Raw genomic sequence first — 23,772 nt, forward strand, 5'->3', positions numbered from 1 at the left:
TAGTCATATTCATCCTTCATAGTTTTAGTCTACTTTTAGCTGATGCAATTCATGACATTTGTCAGCTTTTAGTGTTTTTTTTCTTTTCATTTTTCTTAAAACGAGTGCTTATAATACAGATTGCATAATAATTTTGTAAACTGAAGGAAGGCCTGCTTAATATGACTCAGCTGAATATGTGTATGGAGGCGGATAAGTGGCAATAATACAGAACATATCTTAATTATGTGAACTCAAAGTGATCATGCTCACTATACAGGGACTGTGTGGGGACTTGGAGAGAGATTAGTGCCAGTAACACAGACCTATAATGGCTTAGTAAATTGGAAATGACTGCATATATGCATATGGAAGACAATTAATGGCAACAGACTATTTCTTCATTATTTTAAGAGGAAGTGTACATGGCTGATAAAATGCATATGAAGAAAGATTAATGCCAGTAATAATACATATATGTAAAATGGGAATTACTGATGGGACTCTGTATGGAGGCAGATTAGTGCTGGACAATAGAAGATTGGAAAAACGTTGCCTGGTCTGATGAGTCTGGATTTCTGATGCCACATTCAGATGGTAGGGTCAGAATTTGGAGGCATGGATCCATCCTGCCTTATATCAACGGTTCAGGCTGCTGCTGCTGGTGTAATGGTGTGGGGGAGATTTTCTTACTTTTTCTTACCAACTGAGCATGGTTTAAACACCATAGCCGACCTGAGTATTGTTGCTGACCATGTCCATCCCTTTATGACCACAGTGTACCCATCTTCTGATGGCTACTTCCAGCAGGATAACGCACCATGTCACAAAGCTCAAATCATCTCAAACTGGTCAAATCTGCAGCAACTGTGTGATGTCATCATGTCAATATGGACCAAAATCTCTGAGGAATGTTTCCAGCACCTTCTTCTTCTGAATCTATGACACCAAGAATTAAGGCAGGTCTGAAGGCAAAAGGGGTCCAGCCTGGTACTAGCAAGGTGTACCTAATAAAGTGGCTGGTGAGTGTATAGTACAGGCTGCTGTGGTCAGAAAGTGAGACCAGTATGTAGACTACATTTGGTATAAAAGCTGGTCTCAGGTTCTTTCTCTGGTCATGCAGGGAATGTTAATCCGAGCCTGAAGGAAGTGTTTACTGCAGACAGAGCGACTGGACAGTAGACTCTGACATACTTAAGGTGATTATGTTTCAGGAAGAAGACCGCCCACCTTCAGGCATCTACGTGTCTTTTGTCACTCCCCCTCCACACCTGTAAAGACGAGACTGAGGCCGACACAAACTAATGAACAACTGTTTATTATTTGCTCTTAATAAAAACCCCAGTCCACTGAGGCCCACAGAGGAGGACGTCATGCTGGGCTCAAAGACAAAAACAGGTGGCTGTGACTCCAGAGAGTGTTACAGGAAGCCAGAAGCCAGAAGCAAACGCAACCTCCTGATGCTCAAACCGCCACTTCAGTTATTGCATCAACAACCTCAAAACTATTATTTTTTTTATTCCACCCGCTGTTGTGGCCACGGATAAATACGAGCATCGTGTAGTGTTGGTGTGCGTTTGTTTACATCACTGGTCAAAACCTCACGTGAAAGGGCTTCCTTTAAATATCCAGGCACATGACCCCCCCTCCATCACCTCCTCCCACAGCATCTTTCCAATCAGACAATAACACACACTCCTTACATCTCAGTGGTTCTCAACTTTGTATCAGAGGAGCCTCAAATGTGCCTTTAACTTTTACAAAACATGGACAGTGAATCAGTTATAAGTATATTTATTCCCAATATGCAGAGCAGCATTAACACCAGGCACCTCTACTGACCCAGCTCCCCCATTTCTCCCAGTCTCTGTACGCTGTGGATGTACCTGTCAGTAAATAGTTTGTGGTAACATAATAAAGAACACACAAATTAGTAAAATGCACCATGAAATACCAATATAAACTGAAATAATTTAAAGGGACAGTTCAACATTTCTTTTCTTTCCTTCTGAGAATCAGACATTCACATTAGTACCACTCTCATGTCTGTGCGCTCAATTTCAAGCTACAGCTGGTTAGTTTAGCTTAGCATCAAGAATGTTAACGGAAAATCCTTAGCTGAATTAAATAAAAAACTAGAACAATTCTGAATAAATTAAGATGGCGTTTCAGTATCAACATGTAATGTCCAGACACAGGAAGGAAACCTAAAATCACTGATTTTTGAAGGGAGTTTTGCGATTTTCTTCTGTATCAAACTACACGTTAGCATGTTGTATTTGTGGGGAATAATGTGTAAGGTGTAAGACTGTTATTTTGTCAGTAAACCTTGTGAGTTGTAAAGGAGCCGAATCTTGTGCCATTTCCTTTGTTACATGTTGCTGTTGTCCCTGGCTTCATATAAGAGGGAAAAGTCTGCTCGTCGCTAGGCTAATTCGTATTATGTAAAATGCCATAGGCTTGTGCTAATAACGTTAGCATGTTGTATTTGTGGGGAAAATGTGTCCAGATAAAGACAAGTGCTTTGTCTGTGAATGCTGCGAGTTATAGTGAAGCCGATTTGTGTACTTGTGTTTGAAAGTGTCTCTATTAAGCCATGTTTAATGTGTGTTTTGAATCAATGTAACTTTATAGCACTTAAGAAACCTCATCGCCAACTAGTGTTTTGGAGATGTAACTACAGAGTGACACAGACACACCACCACACAAGTATAAATGCTCACAGCAGCGTAAATAAATATAAATCCTGCTTTAGGGTGAAACCTTGTTTTATGTCTACGGTAAACTCAAAGCTACAGCCAGCAGCTAGTTAAGTTAGTATAGAGACTGGAAACAGGGAAACTGCTAGCTTAGCTTAGCATAAAGACACAAACCATACAAACAGCTGTAACAAAAGCTCATGGTGCTCTTAAATTAAGATTGTTAAAGGTTGGTGTTGATGATCTCAAGCTGTTCTGGATTTTTGTTTTTTCCACCACCCTTACCAAGAGTTTTTGTTCACTTTAAGGTTTCTGATATGTTCACTCTTTATTGTCACAAAACACTGCTAACCTGCATCTGTCATAACCAGCCACATGCCTTAAAATCTTTAGAGGTTGTTCTTTTTTTTTTTTTAAGGTCTTCACTGTATTTTCCGTTTCTGGGTCATGTTATATCTGGTTTGTCCCTTTGAGACTCTGGTCATTTCAGTTTATAATGGGCTTTCTTTGTCAGCATTATTGATCAAGTTACCACAAACTACTTGGCCACAGTGAGCTGAGAGCTTTCAGGCCCTTGTAATCCAGCTCTGACAGAAGCTTTGACATTTGTCCTTTCTTTCCAGCTCTGACGTGACACCTGAACGTCTGAGAACCACTGCTGTCTGTGATCGACGACTCTCTGAAATGTCTCCCAAAACAAAGTAAAACAAATTAGGGTTTCTGTCCTGCACTGGACACCTGGATACACAATGAGTTTGGACACATGAAGAAAAGTTTGCAGCTTTCAGCCACGTTTGACACCAACGTATCCCAAAACTGAAGCGTCCGTCTGCTGCGGTTTGATTTTTCTGAAGATAAATATATCGTAACAGAGCCTCGACTGTACCCCCACAATAATTATAGACATTTACAGTGCTTACTTATGAATCAATTCATGCATTAATCTGATAAAAAGCTATTTTAAATGCATTAATCAAATTTAAATGATGCATTTTGAAGCCAAATGTAAAAACATAATGACAAGATAGTTACATTGAGAGAGTGAGAGTGAATATCTTACTTTCTAATTCATTATTAAAAGCCAAAATAAGGAAGTAGAAAGTTTTGCAAGATGATTTTATTTTACTTTGAGTTTTATAACACATCATTTAAATGTATTACTTAGAGTCAAACAAAGTAAGAGTTTATATTTATTGTGGTGAAACACGAGAACATGTCATATCTGTCTGAGAGCTGCAGCTTTTCTTCTTGTGTCCAGCTCCAGTTTTTCTCAAAGCTCTCAAAAACTCTCACACGGGTGAAACTAACAGTTTTAGTGCCTTAATGCGAAGGAACAGCTTCTACAGCAGTGAGGGAACACGTTAAAGTTCAATTCCACTTGTCAAGATTTTAAAAAGCCGTGTGCAATAAAGTCTTAAATCTCTTGTCTTTACATTTGTCTCTTCTCTGATGCGATGTTAGCTGTTAATCTCGAGCATTAAGGCGAATCAAGAAAACATTTTCTCTACATTTCCTGAGCACAATTAAGTACTTTAAAGGTAGCTTTGCATGCCAGCCTGACATCTTTTCATTAGAATTTCTTTTGTTCTGGAGTCAAAGCCATGAAGCAGACACAACTTTAGGGGAGCAGACCCGGGTCAACACACAACTTCATTTTACTTTATACATTTTAAGCTACTGCAAGTGTTCAAGATGCTGAAGATCAGCTGGAAAGTCAGTTTTACGGCTTTTCTCTTATGAAAATAGCCCAAACCAAACAGACCTAGCCATCCTTGTTGACAGTGTTTGACCCAGGTCTGCTGACAACAATATTCACGTGTCTTTTAGCCTATTGATTCTCAGTGGAGTCAGTTATCATGACACTACAGAGTCTATGTTATCTGAATACAATCTCAGGACAAATGAACAGAAAACAGCATTAAAAGTGCAACTCTATACATTTCCTGCCAAATCAGATTTAAAAAAAATAAAACAAAAAACATCACACCCTCTGAAAGAGTTTTAAAGTACTTAAATCATGCCAGGCCGAGACGGCGTCAGATTATTCAGTCATAACTCATCAGACCCAATCTTTCGTAACCTCAAAGAGAAGTAGGAGTATTGCTAGAAAACTATGTTGCTACACGCAGACAGCTAGCATTTGTTTCTACTCTGCTTATTTTCTATTTATAGTTGACATCACTTCCTGTAGCTTTAGCGGGCTGTCCACCACCGTGCAGTGCCGCGGGACAAAGTTAGTGGCATTAAACGTGAAGTTGTACTGTAACAGGTGGATGAAATGGGACCTGTGGGTTTTATTCAGCTTGAATGTATAAATTAGTGTGTCTCAGGAAGCAGCAGCAGCTGAACGTACAGACCGTATGAACGAGTAATATCACCTGGAAAAGTGCAAACACCTTCGGCTACGGAAGATTTTAAATGCCCAAAATAAATCTAACCAAGTAAGTTAAATAATAATATTACTTAATATTTGTATTTCTTTTATATGTGTGCAGTTACTGTCATAATTCAAAGAAAAACATGTTACAAGAAAACATGTTTGGCGTTTTTGTCTTTAATAACTGGAAGAAATGTTTTTCATTGTGACATGAATTTTCCACATCTAGTCTATGGAGATCAATTTGTCTCAATAGCTGTGACCAGACTGACAGTCTGTGTGTAAATGTGTAATCTGTACAACTTCCACAAATGAAAAAAAGATTCGTAAACACCAAAAACTATTTTGCAGATATAAAACAGATGTACAAATACACAAATTCCCGAAAATTATATATATCTTTTAAATTGCAAATATAAAATGGAAAAACAGAGTGTGCGTGAAATACAAATCTGCTATCTTTGAATTGAGATTCACAAATATCTTTTTTTAAACTTGTTTGGAAAATATTCACCTATGCTTTTTGTTTATTTGTTAATTAAATGCTTTCACAGATTTTTTATTTGTGTATTTCCATGTCCATTTTATATTTGCAAATGTTATTTTTTATGTATTATGTTTTATATATTTTGTAATTTTATATTTGCAAATTTGCAGTTTTTTTGTGGCCTTTGACTGAATTTTTTTTTATACGTTTTATATTTGCAAAATAGTTTTGAGTTTACAAATCTTTTTTTGTCTTCTTGGAGGGTGTCTTATATTCACAGATTACACATTAACATACCGATTGTTGGTCCATTCACACAATTTGAGACAAATTTATCTTCGTAAAAATCAAATCACAACACAGAAATCAAAGTGATGTATTTATTACAAAGTCAACTGACATGAGATTTTGATGAAACTGCGGAAACGTTGCAATTGTACTTAATAAATTATCTCTTCAAGCACCCACGCAGTTTTCCATCTCTAAAAACAAACTCTCTCGTCCTCATGACAGTGTATATTGTCTAGTACTGGCAGGTTTGTGCTGCTCTCTGCTGGACATCACTGAAACATTACACTCCTCTGTTGTGATTGGATTTTTTACAATAAAAAAACAACTCATTAAAGAGTTAAGTTCAATAATGGTATTTTTATGACCCAGTTAATCTGATTTGTTTTACTTTGGGCATTTTAAATCTTCCATATCTATGAGGCCTATCAGCTGAGAGGCTTTAAGCTAGTTAATATTAAGATTTTACACTACAGCTCGAACTAACCGAAGCCCCTTTAAGCACCAGCAACTCATGAATGAAGCAAATCACAGAGAAATAAATGAAAAATATCCAAAGAAAACTTCTGAAATTTGACCTATGATCCATCTGTGACCCAGTTAGCTTGTGGACTGGGAGTAAAAACTACCACAAAAACCAGTTGAGTACACATGTTGCTCCCTACGCTAATGTCAAGATGTGAAACACGAGTCAACACTTTAAAGATCGAATGAGAGAGGAAAGGAAGCTGCGGAGCTGAAAGCGACTGTGAGAGAGGTTTGAGGTGAAAGATCACGAGCACTGAAGAGGTGGGAGAGACGTGACAGTGACAACAGGATGATGAAGAGTCTATGTAGTAGTAGAAAAATACATGTTAGAAAGGTGTGACTGAGATCCTGTGGGCTGTTCCGGTGCTGCACTTACAGGATATGTTGAACCCACCCCCCAAATAAAGCTATGTGTCAGTCAAACAACCCCTGACAGCTAACAAAATATTATCAAAGACAGGTTTAGGAAAGGGGCCGGGGACATAATTCATTAAAAACAAAAAACATCCCTCTGAAATATGACATTTATACATAATTATTTCAGCCACCTGGAAATTATTTTGTTGAGATCTGGACTTTTTTTTTTAGAATGTTTTTCTTGTTGTTGTTGTTGTTGTTGTTTCCACCGTTGTGTTCGAGCAGTCTACCCCCAGTGCTGGTGACAAATATACAACTAGTAGACAATCTTCATTATTTTAGTCAACCAAAACTATTTGTTTTCCACTGAAGCGTGAAGAAGTTCCACCTTTCTGGAGAAGCTTCCTCCTGTCGACACTACGCAGCCACTTTGTTGTCCTTCTGGAACAAAAGGGAAATAAAAACAAAAGACATTTAGGATTAAAACACATTTTATACATCACATATTTTTCACTGAGCAAATGTGTGTTCAGGCAGGAAGACATTAAAGACTTAAAGATTTTGACTTTGATTTTTAAAACCTGACCACCTCCTAGAATTTAAATATATCAAAATATTTATCATCAGTCCATATTCTGAGGATGATGAATACTTAACGTAATACTCTTATTATAGTCCTTGATACTGCTCTAAAAAAATTAATTTTATGGGTTGGGTTGATTCTAGTGTCCGAAATTAACTTTTTGAGTGACCGGCCAAGAGGACTGGTAAATGAAAAAATCCAATGACCAATTAACAGCATAAATAAGAAATTTCATTTGATTTGGTGCATTTCATTGACATAATGAGGTATTATGTTGAGTAAGAACTATGCCCATTTTGAAAATTCATGTATGTTATTCCTATGGTCTACAACAGTCATCAATCAATCAATTTTATTTATAAAGCCCAATATCACAAATCACAGTTTGCCTCACAGGGCTTTACAGCATACGACATCCCTCTGTCCTTAGGACCCTTGCAGCGGATAAGGAAAAACTCCCCCAAAAAAAACCCTTTAACGGGGGGGGGGGGGGGGTAGAAACCTCAGTAAGAGCAACTGAGGAGGGATCCCTCTTCCAGGACGGACAGACGTGCAATAGATGTCATATAGAACAGATCAGCATGATAAATTAACAGTAATCCGTATGACACAATGAGACAGAGAGATAATACAGACTCTCCCAAAACTCTAACTTGTGGTGTCAGGGAACAAAGTCTGGAGCTGCTGCACAGACAATGAATGATGAATACAATATTATAAAGATCATTTAGTTATAAAAAAAGAAAACTAACATTCTGTGGGTCCCATTTATTGTCTATAGAGAAGCTTCAGACTTTATATACCCTATGACAGGCATGTCCAAAGCCAACTACCCAGGGGCCAATCTTGGCCCACGGACCAATTTTTACCAGCCCTTGACTTGACTTTCATATTATACTAACCCTAACCCGTCACACAATACTGGTTAATCAAGCAAGATCATATTCCCTTCACCTCACTATGGCAAAACTATTGTACAGTAGACATGCATCAAGTAGGAACTACACAGGTAAAAGTAATGTGTTTTAGTAAATCGATGGTAAACAAGCAAATACCTAATCGTAGACATTTCCTGCTAAGTAGCAGATATGGCCACAGCAAATAAGTATAAAGGACCACCACTCTCAGGAGCGGAGGAGAGTTGAATACATTTTCACTGAAAGATTAATCAGTTGCGTTTGTCTTGTCATTTTTTAATAACCCATATGATACAAGAAGCAGCTGGCCCCCTCAGGTATTTTCACATTATCTAATCTGGCCCCCAGTCAAAAAAGTTTGGACACCCCTTCCCAATGACATCACAAATTTGAGACTTCCTTCTCTGGTTTCTGGCTTAAAGAGAGAGAGATGCTACTGTTCACAGATACTGATTGAACTTTTCTAAGCCTTGAAAATAACACACTGGAATTCTGAGTTTAGGTAAATTTCCCCTTTAAAGAAGGCAAGTCATTTTCAATATATTGTTTAACCCATCTCCACAGTCTCAGCTTGTGAATAAGGTCCTGCTGGTGAGCAGTGATGCAGTGCATAGGTCTAGGGCTTTTCTTGTGAAAGGTAACATGCGTAAAGACAAATCTGTAATCTGTGTGTGTGATTGTGTGTCAAACTCTGACACTGACAGCAGAGCAGCACGCCCGTAAATGACACCAAAACACTGTAGACTCTCAACATAGTAATCAGTTACATGACTATTTTGGTACATACATTTACCCTCCAGTGTGGTGGATAGCCTTCAGAAATTTACTCGTCAAGGGGAAAATCAACCTGCATTTGGTGCTTGACAGGTGTTAATTACAGACCCTGCTATTAATCAAATGACATTAATTATTGATTAATGGTTCAGGTCATCAGAGGACATTTGTCTATTTCTACGGCTTCTCAGAATATCAGGATTTGCTGCTTTTATCATTGTGGATTGAAAATGATTTAGTTTCAGACAAAACAAGTTACCCAAATATTAAAAGAGTCAGAATCTCTTTACTACAGCATCTACTCATCTACTTAATAGTGTTTCAAAGTTATTTTACTTTTTCACAGAAAGTCATTCTTTCCTCGAGACCCCAAAACCTGACGATGTACCCTGAGAGCTGTACTACTACTAGTTACTATTATTACTACTTCAGTGTTGATCAGTGTAACAGTGGCAGTGGTTGTTGGGTTAACTGCGATGGATTCTAAGACTTCATGATGACAGATATTTTCAGATATTTTGTAAAATAAATGATTCATTAATAGTGTCAAAATAAATAAAAAGATCCTGACAACAATCTTTAGTCACAGTTTCATCTCTTACGCTACAAACCGTGGACGATGCTATTCACAGTACAGTATGAAACATATTAGTGCATTATCATTGTCTGGGGATGCAGTTAAAGTGTAGATTTTCAGTGGTGTGCTCTGCATTACCTCACGACAATGACGTCACAAAGAAAAAAACGGTTCAGTAGACTTTACCCTGTATGCTGATAAGTCGGCGAACTCTCGTCCAGCCTGGTTTCCTCTGTATCCTCCCCTGAAGCCGCCGCCTCCCTGTGGCGGCCCGAAGGACCCTCGGCTAGCCGAACGACCCCGACCTCCGCGGAAGCCCATACCTCCACGTCCACGGTAACCTCCGCGGCCTCGGCCCTGACGGAGGGGGATGCCGAACGTCTCGGCATTCATCCTCCTCTCCTCTGCCCAGGTCTGCCTCCGCTCCCTGCAGGATGAGGAGGTGAAGAGGAGGTGATGAGGAGCAGCTACAGATGGGTGGTGTTAAAAACTCACTCATATTCTGCATCATGTAGAGCTGCATAACAATGAGACTATGAACTGCACCTCCATAAAGTTATTTTTAACAGCTGAATGCTGCTAATTTATGATTTATTATATTTACATGGAGGTTCTGCTTTATTATCTGTCACTGTCAGAATCAATAGAGATCAACTCCAAACAGAAATCTCCATCACTCACCAATACAACACAGACACCATCAGCTACAAATGCACCTCAAATGAATTCCTCCACCTATGAGGAGGCTGCCAGAGCCCCCAGAGCCCCCAGAGCCCCTTGACAAGATGAACACTCACCTTGGGAAACCTGAGACTCCAGACTTCTCATTTGCTTTCCTGGTGAAAAGAAAACAGACAACAGAGTCATGAGATTGTAACAGAAACATCTATCATCACTTTCACAGTGGAGGCAGAGGACGGTCAGAAACAATGATGGAGACATCTGTGAAATGATGAAGACGGTCACATGTCTCAATGTGTCCTTAAATTTAAGCCCACACCACAAGGTGTCTGACTGGGACTCTTACGGACTGACTGATACTTGTAAAGACCAACTGGGACTTGTACCTGGTGTCATCACAGGAGATGTTGTCGAAGAAGGACTTGGACTTGTCGTAGTAGCAGTTGGGGCCGAGTGGGTCACCCTCTTCATCAGCGTTACCTTCGCTGTTCTGGGTTTCCACACCTGAGTCGCCCTTATCCTCTCCGTTCACCGCTTTCTCCGACTTCTCAGTCTTCTCATCTGAGAGACGACAGAATGAACACAGTCACACTTCTGACGTGATAACGAGCTTTGAGAATTTAACATGAGGAAACAAGACGGAGGATATGTCAAATTGTGTTTGTCTGTATTTACTTAAGGACAACACTGAAGTTTTGGACCAATGACATGAAAGAAAACGGCATGTTTGGTCTCATTAATATGTACTCTTCTGCGTTCCTTTTTACAAGCCCAAAATATGACATAAGGAAATGAACATTAATACAGACATCTGCTGCAGCTGATTCATCAGACACACTGGGACACAGTGGAGATCACAACACACACACAAAAAAAACGCTAATTAAAATTTACTTTTGAGTTACTTTAACTCTCAGCCCCATAGGATGAAAACAACAAACGGTTGTTTTTCCACACACTTTTGGCCTTTTTTTAAAATCTGTTCAAAGCGATGATCCACCCAAGGGAAGTTGAAGGTTTCTAAATCCTTCACACTGATCTTTTTCATCTCTCACTCAATCACCCATCTTTTTGTTGAGCTGACAACATCAGGATATTTATCCGACGTTTTGTCATTTTTGCTGTATGAATAAAAGCTCATGTTTCCCAAAGTTCAACAGAAAACTGTTTTCTTTTACTTGACATTATCAACACAAGTCAAAACAGTCTGGAATCTAGAGCTGCACCTTACTCAGAGTTATGTCAGTTGAATCAGATTTGGCTGTTAAAATACGAATATTCGACTATTTATTTTTTTCCCATGCAGAGTTTGAACAGGATTAAGCAGGACATTCAGGGTGACAGAGACATTCATGTAATGCAGTAAACAAACCAGGTTAGCCCTCAGTGCTAATGTATGCTAACAACAAAAGTGATGGCTCAGAAATATGCAACAACATTTTTTGTCACCACTAGATAACAAATGAAAGCCGATTAACACATTAAGTTGCTGTGCGCTGTAAATTTACCACTTTTAAAGGAGAAAAGAGAAGATAACATTATCTCATAGCCTGACCAGCCTCGCTTCCTCGGGGCAGCTGCCTCCGTCTCACTAGCTCTTTTTACACAGAGGTCGCAGTATAGAGCCGCCACAAAGTCCCTTCTTTACGCTGTCTTTGCATTTTTTATTTTTTTTTAAGACAGAACCAAATAACAGCAGCATCAGGCTGCTCCACTGTGTGATTTTAGACAGCATGCTGGCACCCCAGAAGCAAAAGAGGGGGTTGTGATGTGTAACACAACAGCATTGGCCTCTAATGTGACATAACATATGCGACAGCAGCGCTTTATAAACAATTATAATGGCATTAACATGGCAATACCAATCATTTACTGTCCCTGTTATATGGCGGATGATCTCATCCTCAGATCAGAGGGTAAGGAGCTCCCAAACCCCATTGTTTTCCCAATTTGCGGACATTTCCGGCTGCTGTTATTCTTCGAGTTAGCTGCTAACTACTACTTTTAAATCTCCCACAGTGGGTCACACACATAACACATTGTCAAAACGTCACACCCATCTGTCCACGGTCCTATCCTGCTGTATGTCCCTTTCATACAGACATTGTTTTGGTGTTACGACTTCCACTCCTGGCTTAAAGACATCTCTGCCCCCCCCATTCTGCGATTGTACCTTTCACACAGAGCAGGAAGGCATAACAATTGTGCAAAATCCCTCCCTTGAACAGGCACTGTGATAGGGACTACTCAGACTCAACCCGAGTCTGGGTCAACAGCTGCCTTTACCGAACAGCACCGTGAGAAGAGGAGCGCTCACTCTGCAGCAAAATTGTACAATGAACACTGACTGACAATAAACAAACAAGCAAACAAAATAGACTGCTTGACTTAAAGAAAGTTAGCTGACTCGGGAGTCTTCAACTGCTAATTTGAGACTTGGACTTTCGGGGAGGGTGGCCCTGCTGGCATCAGATCTAATTTAGCAGCACTTCATTCTAGGGCTGTAGTCTCCTGGCCGACTAGTCGATTATTTGGTCGCTATGCTCTCATCCGAACAAATTCTCATTAGTCAAATAATTGCTGTGTTACTTTCAAGTGCTACATCAACAGCTTTCCAGGATTAATCCATTATTTCCTGGGGGGGGGCAGGCTAAGTTACCTGTGAAAATGGGGGTGTTTTCAAAACACCCCCGTGATTGACAGAAAATTGGACTCGCCCACCCTAATGCTCAGCGTCGCGGTGACGCAGACATGCAGACCTCCTGTCAGTTTCTGTAAGCTGAAACCTCAGTGGAAACGGAGCTTGTATTTACTTGTATTTCACAGATAAGAAACAATAAATTGTGAAGACAGTAAAGCCTCCACTACAATAGCATTTTAAGTCGTGTGTGTGATTTATCCTTCAGGGATTTATACTCTGAAATCTCCGCTTGTCGCTAGGCTAATGTATACCATGTAAAATGCCATAGGCTGGCGCTAATAACGTTAGCATGTTGTATTTGCTTGGAAAACGTGTTTAGCATAAGACAGTTTTTTTGTCAGTGAATGTTGTGAGTTGTTATGGAGCCAAATTATGTACCGTTACCTTTGTTATATGTTGTTGTTGTCCTTGGTTTTATATGAGAAGAGGAAAAGATCGCTAGATGCTAGGCTAGTTTATACAATGTAAAATGCCATAAACTTGTGCTAATAACTTTAGCACGTTGTATTGGTGGGGGAAATGTGTCCAGATATAGACAAGTGTTTGTCTGTCAATTCTGCTATTTATAGTGAAACCAATTTGTGTACTTGTGTTTGAAACTGTCTCTATTAAGCCATATTTAATGTGTGTTTAATGTGTGTTTTGAATCAACTATATAAATAAAGGTTGATTTGAACTAAACTTTACAGCACTTAACACAATCCTCCACCGCCAACTAGTGTTTTGGAGGTGTAACTGCAGAGTGACACAGACAACATCGCAGAAATAAAAATAACGTGCAGATTTTTTTTTCTCCCACAACTAATCGATTAGTTGAAGATTATGTGCGGCCAAGATTTTCTTTGGTTGACTACAACCCTACTTCATTCATGTACATTTTCAGTCAGTCAATACCTCACTCCTAGGAAAAATATGAGCAACAGTTGTTGACATGCTTCAGCCTGGACGCTGCTAACATGGTTTAAAATATTATATATTTCCAGCAAATACCTTTTAATTTGAGCTTGCTCTGGAACTCCCTGTCGATCTCCTCCTTGTTGAACTGGGCGTTGGCGCTCTCAAAGTCAAAGTCTTTCTCGAACTTCATGGGTCCGTCTCGGCGAACATTGAAGCGCCCTCTGCCACGGTGTCCACCCCCTCGACCACGCCGGTTAGCCGGTGCTCCAGCAGCCGCTAAATGACACAATAACAGGATACATTAGCTTTCATAATAAAAGAGTGGTGCAGAATAAAAACACCAGTAAACACAAACTAATTTCATGACAACACATGAGGTAGTAAACCAAGGCACACATCCACTATGGTAAAAGAGTTCTCAGTCTTTCAAAATGAGTTAGCAAAGAGCCAAGTGGCATGAACGCAGCTTGGCTTCAGAGGTTAGCTTTACACCAGTCACATCAAACATGGAGGAAATGCAGTAAATAATTCAGATAGCATGCTCAGGTATTCGCTGAGCATGAAAACACCGTTGTGTCTCATCGCCTCGAGTCCATTGACATGAACAGCATGTCAATCTGCACACACGTTCACTAGCAAAGAAAAACACGTCAAAGAGGGATGATCGGGGTCGATGAGTTTATGGGCTCCACTGTCTGAAAGGAAAGCTGTACAGGCATGCAGAGTCTGAATGGGCTGTTGAGGATGGTGTCAGAGCAGAGGAGGGTTTAACCTGTGGAACGTTTACTGGTATCCCTGCCTTCACCTCGCGCCTGCTCAGACTCTGGTTTGGGGGCTTTCTGGACGTCTGTGCCTGGAACAGCAGAGTCTTTTAGTCTTCCAAAACAACGTCAACAGTCAAGAGAAACAGTCCTGCTGCCACTAGTCTCCTACCTTCAGATAAAGGCACAACGCTTTCAAATGTGGGACCTCTGGAACAAAATGTTAACATATCACACAACGTGGAAATGATTCTTTACCAGATAACTACAGAGTTTTATTTGTGCCTCACTCCTGAGCAAGTACAGGGACATTTTAAATAAAATGAGCAGAGAATAGATTGGTTTGCTCGTCTTGAATCATTTTCTTCTATTGAAAATATCCACTGTGCTCTCAGAAATGAATAATAAATATAACTCTATATAAGACAGCAGCACAGATCACACTATGTGCTGATCTCTGGTCTGAGCTCTCACCTGGGTGGCTAAAGATAGAGTGGGTAAGCCCTGCAGTGGAAGCCCTATCTACAGCAGTGATGTGAGAGGCGGAGATGGTTCGGGGTGCAGACCAGCCCTGGCTGCTGCGGCCTCCCCTGACAGTCTCACCCCTCCTCGTGTCCACGCCTTCCTGGTGCTGGACCTTCTGGATGCCCTGACCGGCACTGGAGGGGGCCGTGCGACCGTGGGTGGGGCTCCTGCGTCCCAGGCCAGGGGCTGGGGCTGTGGTGGTAGTGGTCGGGGCTGACGGAGCCGACGGGGAAGTTTGGATCACCTGCTCCAGGGTGGGGCTCTTCCGCAAAGGGTCCAGGGTGGGGCTGCTGCGGCCTGGTGGGGGAAAACCAGGGCAGGGATTGGGGTTAGTGGTGCACACTGCTCACAGTGACTTAACTAAATCAACCTGATCATTAGTCAGCATTGATCGGACCAAAAACAGCTCAGAGACAGAGGTCATTCTCACTGTTTAAAGGGAAACAAGCTAGCTGGGTTCATTTCAAACTACACCCAGCAGGAGCTGAACCTCTGGATGCTCCTTTGTTTCTTGGTGTGAACCAGATGAACTGAGCTACATGTGTGAGACCACCTCACTGAGGAAGGTTCTCTGATAACAGTTCAATACTTTACAAACGCTCCCATCAAAGTCTCGAGCTTTAATCTGACACAGAACTGATTCAACAGGACATGCACGTTACTGTGAGGAGCATGCTATTAAATTCAAGCCCAATAGTCTCAATTTACTACTTCTGATAGTGGAAGCATTCTGCAAAGATTAATTTCAGTCATTACTTTCTATCACAAAGTGGAAACACAATATGTCAGTAAGAGTGTTCTTGATTTAAACATACGAAGAAAGAAGGAGTTCATACATTTACAGTGAAAACCCATCAAACGCTGTGTCTGTAAGTAAAGCAGTATTTCACCAGATATTATTAGTGCAGAGTTTTCACTTGTGTAAATGATAGAGTCAGGAGTAATTTAGTACCACCCGGTGTGGTGAGTAGACACACAGATCTGTGATTCCCTTTTCAAACAGCTTCCTGTAGGTCTTTACCTTCGGTTACAAACGGACCCAGAGAGCGATATTCAGAGGACAGAGCAGAGCCAATAGCAGTGCTCTGAGACTGGGTCGAGGCTGTGCTCGTACTGCTCACAAAGGAGGGCACTGATCGTCCTGTATGGGAGGAACAGCAGGAACAGACCATTGAGGGCAACAACACTCGTGGTTCCTTTAAATGCACCTTGCTGTTCTGCATGGCTGTATACCAAACCCTAACTCTAACCCACCTGTGGGAGTGTAAACCACACCTGGTATAATACCATCAACTAACCAATGATGTTAAGTGTCTTAACTGTCAGCATGTCCCAAAAATCAGACAATACACTAAATCTAAACAGGTTCAGAGTCTGCAGTGTGTTTTAAAACTGATAGAATAAAGTAAACTCAAACCAGACAGTTTACAGACTACAGCTGCAGCTAATCATTACTGTCATTACAATTAATAATTGGCAATAAACTGTCTAAAAACAGTGAAAAATGAATGTCAGTTTTGTCTGAAGCTACACAGATATTCAGTAAACTATCATGTGTGACACAGAAAAGTATAATATCCTCACATTTAAGGAGCTGGAAGCAGAAAATGTTGGACTTTTTATCTTAAAATGAATAAAAAGATTAAATTTATGTCAATAAACTAAGCAGCTCTAATGCAGATTAAATTCAGTAGATTTGAGTTGTTGATGGACACCACTCAAATGTAGGAGCTGCTCAAATATGAAAAATTAAAATTATTGGCATTAGCGATCAAATGCCTCCAGAAAGATCTCAGAAAACCGTAAGTATTAAATCTTAAAATTCCCAAGCTGTTACAGCTCAATTTTATTGTGAAGAACATTGAAGAACAAGAACATTTCCACAATAAACTAGTCTACTGTGGCTGGTTAAGCTGTTGACTTTGTCTCCAAACAGTCAATATAATTTTACAGAAACAGCTGCAGAAAACTTCCAGTTCAGTAACAGTTGCATCCTCTGGAGTGTCTTCAATAAACGTGAGAATTTTAATACTATAAGCAATAATTGTACACTTGCTACTGCTCTTAAACTATAGAATCAATTAACCCCTCAATAAAGCTTGTATTAAAAGGCGCTGTACGTAAGAATGCGGCCAAAACGGTTACTGCACTCAAATTCAAAATACTGCCGCGAGTTGTGTCCGCCCCCCCTCCCCTACAGATTCGAGGTTGCTGGACAGCAGCACGCTGGAGACTGATTTGTTTGCCCACGGGCGGCTGCCGTGGCAGGGCCGTGTTGCCGCATTCTTGATCTTCCGTTTTCCAGCGGACCGTTCAAGCAAGTCCGGCTTCTCTGCTGCTAACGTTGCTGCCGGGATACAGCTGAGGAGACTGCTAATGCTATGTCCTGGGACACTGCTAATGCTGCTTGCCGTGCTGCGGTAACTCAGTCGTAACTTTAACTGATGTGGAGACTCTACTGACTGCGTAACTGGTAGACGGCAGTGGGTGGCGCAACAGACCAAAACACAAATTCAAAACATAAAACATGATTTGCGGGATGTAAAATTTTTTTTTAAATGTGAATATTCTGGCTGTACTATTGTTGTCGGTGAGATCAGTATGTTATATGAACATTATTCCTTAGTCTCTGTGACATATTCGAAGGATTTTATGACTATTTGCTTTAGATTTCTTACATATAGCTTCTTTAACTTACAGAGAGTATGTATGTGTCAGACAGCAAATTTAAAATCAAGATTCTGTAACCAACACAACCCAAAGTAACGACTAATCAATGTCACTACACATGTAGAGGAGGAACGTGAGGCCTCAACTGTTTAAAGTCACGCTGATGCCATGAACAAACCCTCCTCAGTCTCTCTGGCATGCTTGACGTGGTACAGGAGCCACAGAGAGACCCTGAACCCTTGGATATCATGCCCAGCTGGGGCCCTGCACCCCTAGTGTCTTTTATAGTTCGACCCATAAACACAAGAGAAGAACTTACCGACACCAACTGGTCCAAACTGAGGGGAAACCAGGGGGCTGGTGCTGAACTGGTTATAGGCAGGAACTGGAGCTCGGTTGAAGAGGCCGTAGGAACCAGCGGACTGGAACGGGGTTGGAGCAGCGGCAGCAGAAGACGAGGAGCTGGAGCTCATGGACGACTGAGGGAGAAGACAGTTCACGTTACACTGTGAGCTTTAAAAAGTCTTCACCTAGTAACACTGGTGTTTGTGTGAAGGAGATGTACCTGAACAATGGCAGGGTCCTGAGGAAGAGAGCATGTTGGTTTGGGCGGCTCACACACAGTCAGGTCCTTGATGTCGCTGCCTCTGAAGATGATGTACTCAAAGGTGTCATCTCGAGGAGGGATGGGCCTGTCTGTGGGTCTGTCCTCTGTGCCAAATGAACGCACTGACAAGGAGAAAGGAGCTTCCAGTTAGCATCACGGGTCAAAGGACAATGACATGTCAACAAAACATTCACTCCACCAAGCTGTTCTTATATTTCATTGAGCGCTCTTTAGTGCTCATCTGATATGGACGAGTTAAGTTAAATTATACTCACACACTGTGTGTCAGACTGTACAAAATCTAAATTGAGGAATGTTCAATTATGGCGGCTCTCTGGTGAAAAGTATCACTACCATATAAATATATAACATCTGACAACATGTGCTTGTGCTGCTCTCATAAAGAGTGCTACTGCAGTATTTCTAATTCTTAAATTTGAATGTTCAGCTTTGGACTGCTGAACAGACAAAACAAGACATTTGAAGACATGAGCAGAGGCTACAGTTTGGAAACTATTGTTAGTAGCAGCCCTAGAGGTATCATATGTTTAGATATGCGAGTGTATCACAAAACTGTCATGGATAACCACTGCAGTTCCCCAAAGCACATTGTACTGTCTTTATATTGCTTGTTTTTCTCTGACAATCAGTTCAAAACCACTAATGCTCATTTTACTATCTCATGAGACAAACAGAAGCAGCAAATACTCGCAGAGAAGATGCTGGAAGTAGAAAATATTAAGCTTGTAAATGACTTAAACAATTAATTAATGAACAAATTAGTTGAAAATGTTCTGTCAATTAGTTTAGTCTCTTAATCTCTAGCGAAAACAGTTAATTTAATCCCCAGTCTACTTATAGTAGGGATGTAACGATTACCGATATTACGGGCACTGCCAAGGTGCCCTTGAGCAAGGCACCGAACCCCCCAACCGCTCGGGGCGCCTGACCAAAGGGCAGCCCCCTCACTCTGACATCTCTCCACTTTGTGCATGTATAGGTCCTGTTTGTGCATGTGTGTGTCTTTCAGACCTGTGTGTAATTGACAAGCAAGAGTGAAAACATTGAAGTTCCCCTCAGGGGATTAATAAAGTAAATAAACTTAAACTTAAATTTCGGTTAATTTTTACACGGTAAGAATGACCGTTTATGTTTAAATTAATTGCATTATCGCGGTGGATTATCAGGATATGTAATAACAGCCTCATTCAAGTCTCGCGATGCAGGCGCTGCGTGAATGCGTAGCATGTGTAAACACAAAGAATGAAAACATGGCGGAAGCGGCACTCAGGACATTTTCCCCCCAACTAAACGCACACAGTCTGAGGTCTGGGCGTACTTTGGGATTCTGAAGAATGCCGAGGGACAGCTGGTGGAGGACAACTATCCCGTGTGCAGAACATGCAGAAAGAAAGTTGCTGCGAAGGGTAGCAACACTAGAAATCTGCTGGCTCATCTCCGTGACCATCATCCACAGCTTTTACAGCCAATGCAATTTATGCTATGCAAACGTCAGTTATTGTGTGAGGGACTTCGGTTTTACTAAGATTGTCATAATGTGCAACTCTCGATGTATACGGGACATTTGAGCCGTATCTGTCCTCCTCAACAGCGACTAGGTTTTCCGTTTTCGTTTAAGACACTTAGGAGCTAATACTAGCTGATTAGCTAATAGCCATATTAGCAGCTATGTTGTTAGGTGTTTCAAAATTAAACGGAGCTGTAAACACTGAGCGGAGCCGACAGAATATAAACCGATGTAACGTAACGCTAATTGAGATCAACTATGATTGAATCACTGTGATTATGGTTATTGTATGGCGAGCTAGAATCAATATAGACAGCCAGTTATGCTTTCTCGACATAAGCTCAAGGAAACAACATAAAACGCTGCCGTGTTAACCTTTGACCGAGAGCATGCACTCCTTTTCTCATAACTTACAGGTAATCCTCTGACTCACATGCACACTTCTAATGTGTGAATTATTCTGTGTAATGATGACCATTGCCCTTAGGGTTTTTTTTGGTTTCTCCTGCACATTTGTGATATCTATTCTATATATTGTATGTTTTTTGTTCTACTCTTGCATTGTTTTGTTTTATATATATTTTTCCTCTCGTGCTAATAAATAAATAATTAATATATAAATTGTTTACATATTTTGCTGACTGGTAAAATGCACCAGACAAATAAGCTTTGCTCCTGTAATGTGTTTACATATTTTGTTAATTTTTTAAAATAAAATTTTCTGTTGCTGTGCCAATCCCTTGCCCCTTTAATGTGAAAGTTTCATTTTAATATAAGATTTTGGCTGTTAACATTTTAGTATGATAAAGAAGTTACAAGATTTAGTGAAGTTATTTCAATGTATCTATTTATTGGACATTTTACAGTGCTTAAAAAAATATTGCAATATTATCGTTTACCGTGATAATTTGGTCACTATAATCGAGATATCAAATTTTCCATATCGTTACATCCCTAACTTATAGTTTGTGAATGTGTCCCAGATTTCTCTCACTTTACTTTCTTCTAATACTTTGTTTTTTTTACATCACATCAATTCAATGCTAATGTGTTTAACCAACGTAACTTACATTAAGTGCATTCAACCATGTGTGTACAGCCAAAAAAGTGCAAGAATCATACAAATACATCAACTTCATCAAATATGCTAACCCTCTTACATTTAGGGACAACATGAGTTATTAATTTATTTTATATTTCATCCCTATATTTGAACATGGGCACTATTTCATGTCTTAGATTCTCTCTTTTTTTTAACTTGTGTTATTTTCTTCTTTACAAATACTTAATGAGCTTCGTTGGAGGGAGCCTGAGATCTAAGATGTTAATTGCCAACAACTGTTGCTCTGTAAGTGTTTCGCAGATGACAATAAAGAACTTGAAACTTGAATTACCCGATTTGTAAAGTATTCTAATCCTCAGTGTACCAGGTATGATGTGTACTTTACTGTCACAATGTGCTGTATTTGGCTGCTCATCAGAGGGATAAAGGCTGCTGAGATGAAGTGTAATTAAACAGTTTGTCGTCATCATAATCTGTTGTTGGTGAACCAGGTGAAGTGAGTGCACAGTGAATGACGTAAGGTGTTGGGCCTGCCAGACACGCAGACACTTAAGCCTCTTCCTTAGCACATGTAAGAGAGAAAAGTTAGCCGCTGTCAGTGGACATTACACTTACGTCTTCATTTTAGGGTTGCAAGTAATCATCTCTGTACATTGCATATATTGTCTATGCTGTGAACCTCTGCACATACCTGCACAAAACTGTGTATCTCTTCGCTGTGGAAACATATTCTATTATGTTTCTTAAATGTTGCAGCATTTTGTTATTTCTTTTATTTTCTCTTACTGTATTTACTGTTATACACCAAAACACCAAGGCTAATTCCTAATACGTTATGTGAAAACCTATTTGTGAACAGACCACATTTTAATTACATGCAGCTAGCCAACTTGCTAATGCTAGCTGACAGGTTGAAAAGCTGACACATGTTGCAAAAACGAGAATATCCCACTATCATGACTGTCATCACTGCAGCTGCTTTTGGGTAACCTCCTTTAAACCTTTGTTTAATATATTTTTAATAGTATCTAACCCACCCTCATATCAGACCTTAGCACTTTTGAACAACATGTTTTCTATATGTGTATGAGCATTTTCCTAAAGCTGTAACAAGTAATGGATTGATCAATAAAAAATTATTTGCCAGCTATTTGAGTTTTGAGATGTCATACAGGGCATTTTTTTGATAATGGTGTGAAGGTAAAGATGTAAGATTTTAGAAAGTTATAGAGCTTGAATGTACTAACCTTAAATTTTATTTGAAAACCAAGAACATGTAAATATAAATGTCTTTTTCTTATTACATTTCGTTCGCTTTAGCTTTTTTATTTGTTACTGTTTTGCTTCAGTTTAGTTTTTTTTACTCGGACACGTAAGTATATCAATACTGTATTCAACCTTCCGTGTATTTAAAATGTGTTATGTAATAAAAATAATGAATATTAATAGTAAAGCCATTGGGTTTAAGTTATGCTAGCAGACAAGTTGGAAAGCTGACTCATGTTGCAAACACGGGTTAATATTAAGAGCTTAGACGTATCTTCAAAAGTTATCGGAAAGTCGTTTAATTATATGTTGAAGTGATAATATACGTTTCTGTAATAAAATCATAAAACGGGACGAAGTTACGTTGCCATTAGCTTAATTAGTTTTAGCATCATAGCGTACTGCATCATAATGGTTACGCTATTAGCTTGTCGTAGCGAGCTAACGCTAGTCACTTGGCTAACGTGATTGATTTGTTCACGCTCTGGATTTGAACCTGTAATTTAATTTTAATTTAACTTAAATATAAGTTTACTAGCCCGACTGTTTGACGTCGGTCTGGCACTAAATGACACTTTAATTGTTACTTTAAAAACATGAAGACACACGTCAACAACAGTGGCGGATGCTAGCTGGTGTTAGCATTAGCCTAGCTGCTACCTTTGGCCAGAGCCACGGTGGAGTTCTCGGTGTCGATGGTGTACAGGATCCCTTCGTAGCGGATCTCGGCCTTCGAGATCAGGCTGATTTTGCTGCCCAGGTAAGGCGTCCCGCCGCTCATGGTGTCTGCTACAGGTAGGCAGTCCGATCAGAAAACAGGATGGACGGCCGCTACGAGCCGTGTGTTCGACAGTAACGGAGTCTGCACCGAGTTTGTCCGGTTTGTGCTTTCTTTCCACCGACTACAACATGGCTACCTTACCCTCCATCGAATGGCTGAGAGCGCGGGGGCTAACGTGAACTCGTAATCTCGCGCGTTTACGCTCCGCCGCGAGATCTAGATCTGTGTGGGATAGAAGAGCAAACACGACCAGTGTGTGAGCTCCACATCAACATCATCACATACATCCTCCATACCAACAATAAGTGTTTATATTACTATGGTTTTAATAGCGTTGTGAAAGGTAACTAAGAACATATATCCAAGTGATGTGTTAAGTACAGTTCTGAGCCACTTGTAGTTTACTTAAGTGTTTTTATTTTATTTTATTTTATTTTATTTAACAGGGACAGTGCACAGCTACTTAGCTACACTAGAGTTAACAATAGGCTAATTTTCATCTGTAGTCCCCGCGACGGAAACAGAGAATAATTTATCTGCTAAAAGATACTATTGAATTAAAAATACAATTACAAAACAGAACATTTTCTGGTAGGCCTACTTTATACTTCTACTCCATTAAGCTACATTTCAAAGGAAAATATTTTACTTATTACTGCATTACATTATCTGATCTGACAGCCTCAGTTCCTTTACAGATTCAGATTATTAATACAAAATATAAAC

General features: G+C 40.1%; 1 protein-coding gene across 9 annotated transcripts; it reads right to left on the bottom strand.

The window, feature by feature from the left end:
• Positions 1 to 5,153: 5,153 nt before the first annotated feature.
• On the bottom strand, positions 5,154 to 23,229 carry lsm14aa (LSM14A mRNA processing body assembly factor a). Of its 9 annotated transcripts, none has more exons than XM_033634534.2 (11): positions 22,926 to 23,211; positions 18,367 to 18,530; positions 18,121 to 18,280; positions 16,153 to 16,272; positions 15,210 to 15,428; positions 14,618 to 14,698; positions 13,939 to 14,121; positions 10,634 to 10,808; positions 10,364 to 10,402; positions 9,753 to 9,993; positions 5,154 to 7,156 (listed from the first exon to the last, which is right to left on the bottom strand). In XM_033634534.2, exons 1-11 carry the CDS (start codon positions 23,044 to 23,046, stop codon positions 7,133 to 7,135), a joined length of 1,527 nt encoding a protein of 508 aa, XP_033490425.1. In that variant the 5' UTR covers positions 23,047 to 23,211; the 3' UTR covers positions 5,154 to 7,132. The 9 variants fall into 9 exon arrangements, with proteins under 9 accessions (XP_033490425.1, XP_033490420.1, XP_033490423.1 ...); XM_033634529.2 differs by having other exon boundaries at positions 15,081 to 15,428; XM_033634530.2 differs by having other exon boundaries at positions 7,052 to 7,153; positions 15,081 to 15,428.
• Positions 23,230 to 23,772: the final 543 nt, after the last annotated feature.

Source organism: Epinephelus lanceolatus, chromosome 5 (genome assembly GCF_041903045.1).
Source record: "Epinephelus lanceolatus isolate andai-2023 chromosome 5, ASM4190304v1, whole genome shotgun sequence".
Taxonomy (NCBI): Eukaryota; Metazoa; Chordata; class Actinopteri; order Perciformes; family Serranidae; genus Epinephelus; species Epinephelus lanceolatus.

What these genes read in the sequence shown, in the direction of transcription:
- lsm14aa (XM_033634529.2), bottom strand. Translation starts at nt 23,046, where the DNA reads ATGAGCGGCGGGACGCCTTACCTGGGCAGCAAAATCAGCCTGATCTCG. An exon ending in CACCGTGGCTCTGGCCAAAG is followed by an intron (nt 18,531 to 22,925) that starts GTAGCAGCTAGG and finishes TCTCCTTGTCAG; the next exon opens with TGCGTTCATTTGGCACAGAG. An exon ending in ATCTCCTGTGATGACACCAG is followed by an intron (nt 10,403 to 10,633) that starts GTACAAGTCCCA and finishes TCTTTTCACCAG; the next exon opens with GAAAGCAAATGAGAAGTCTG.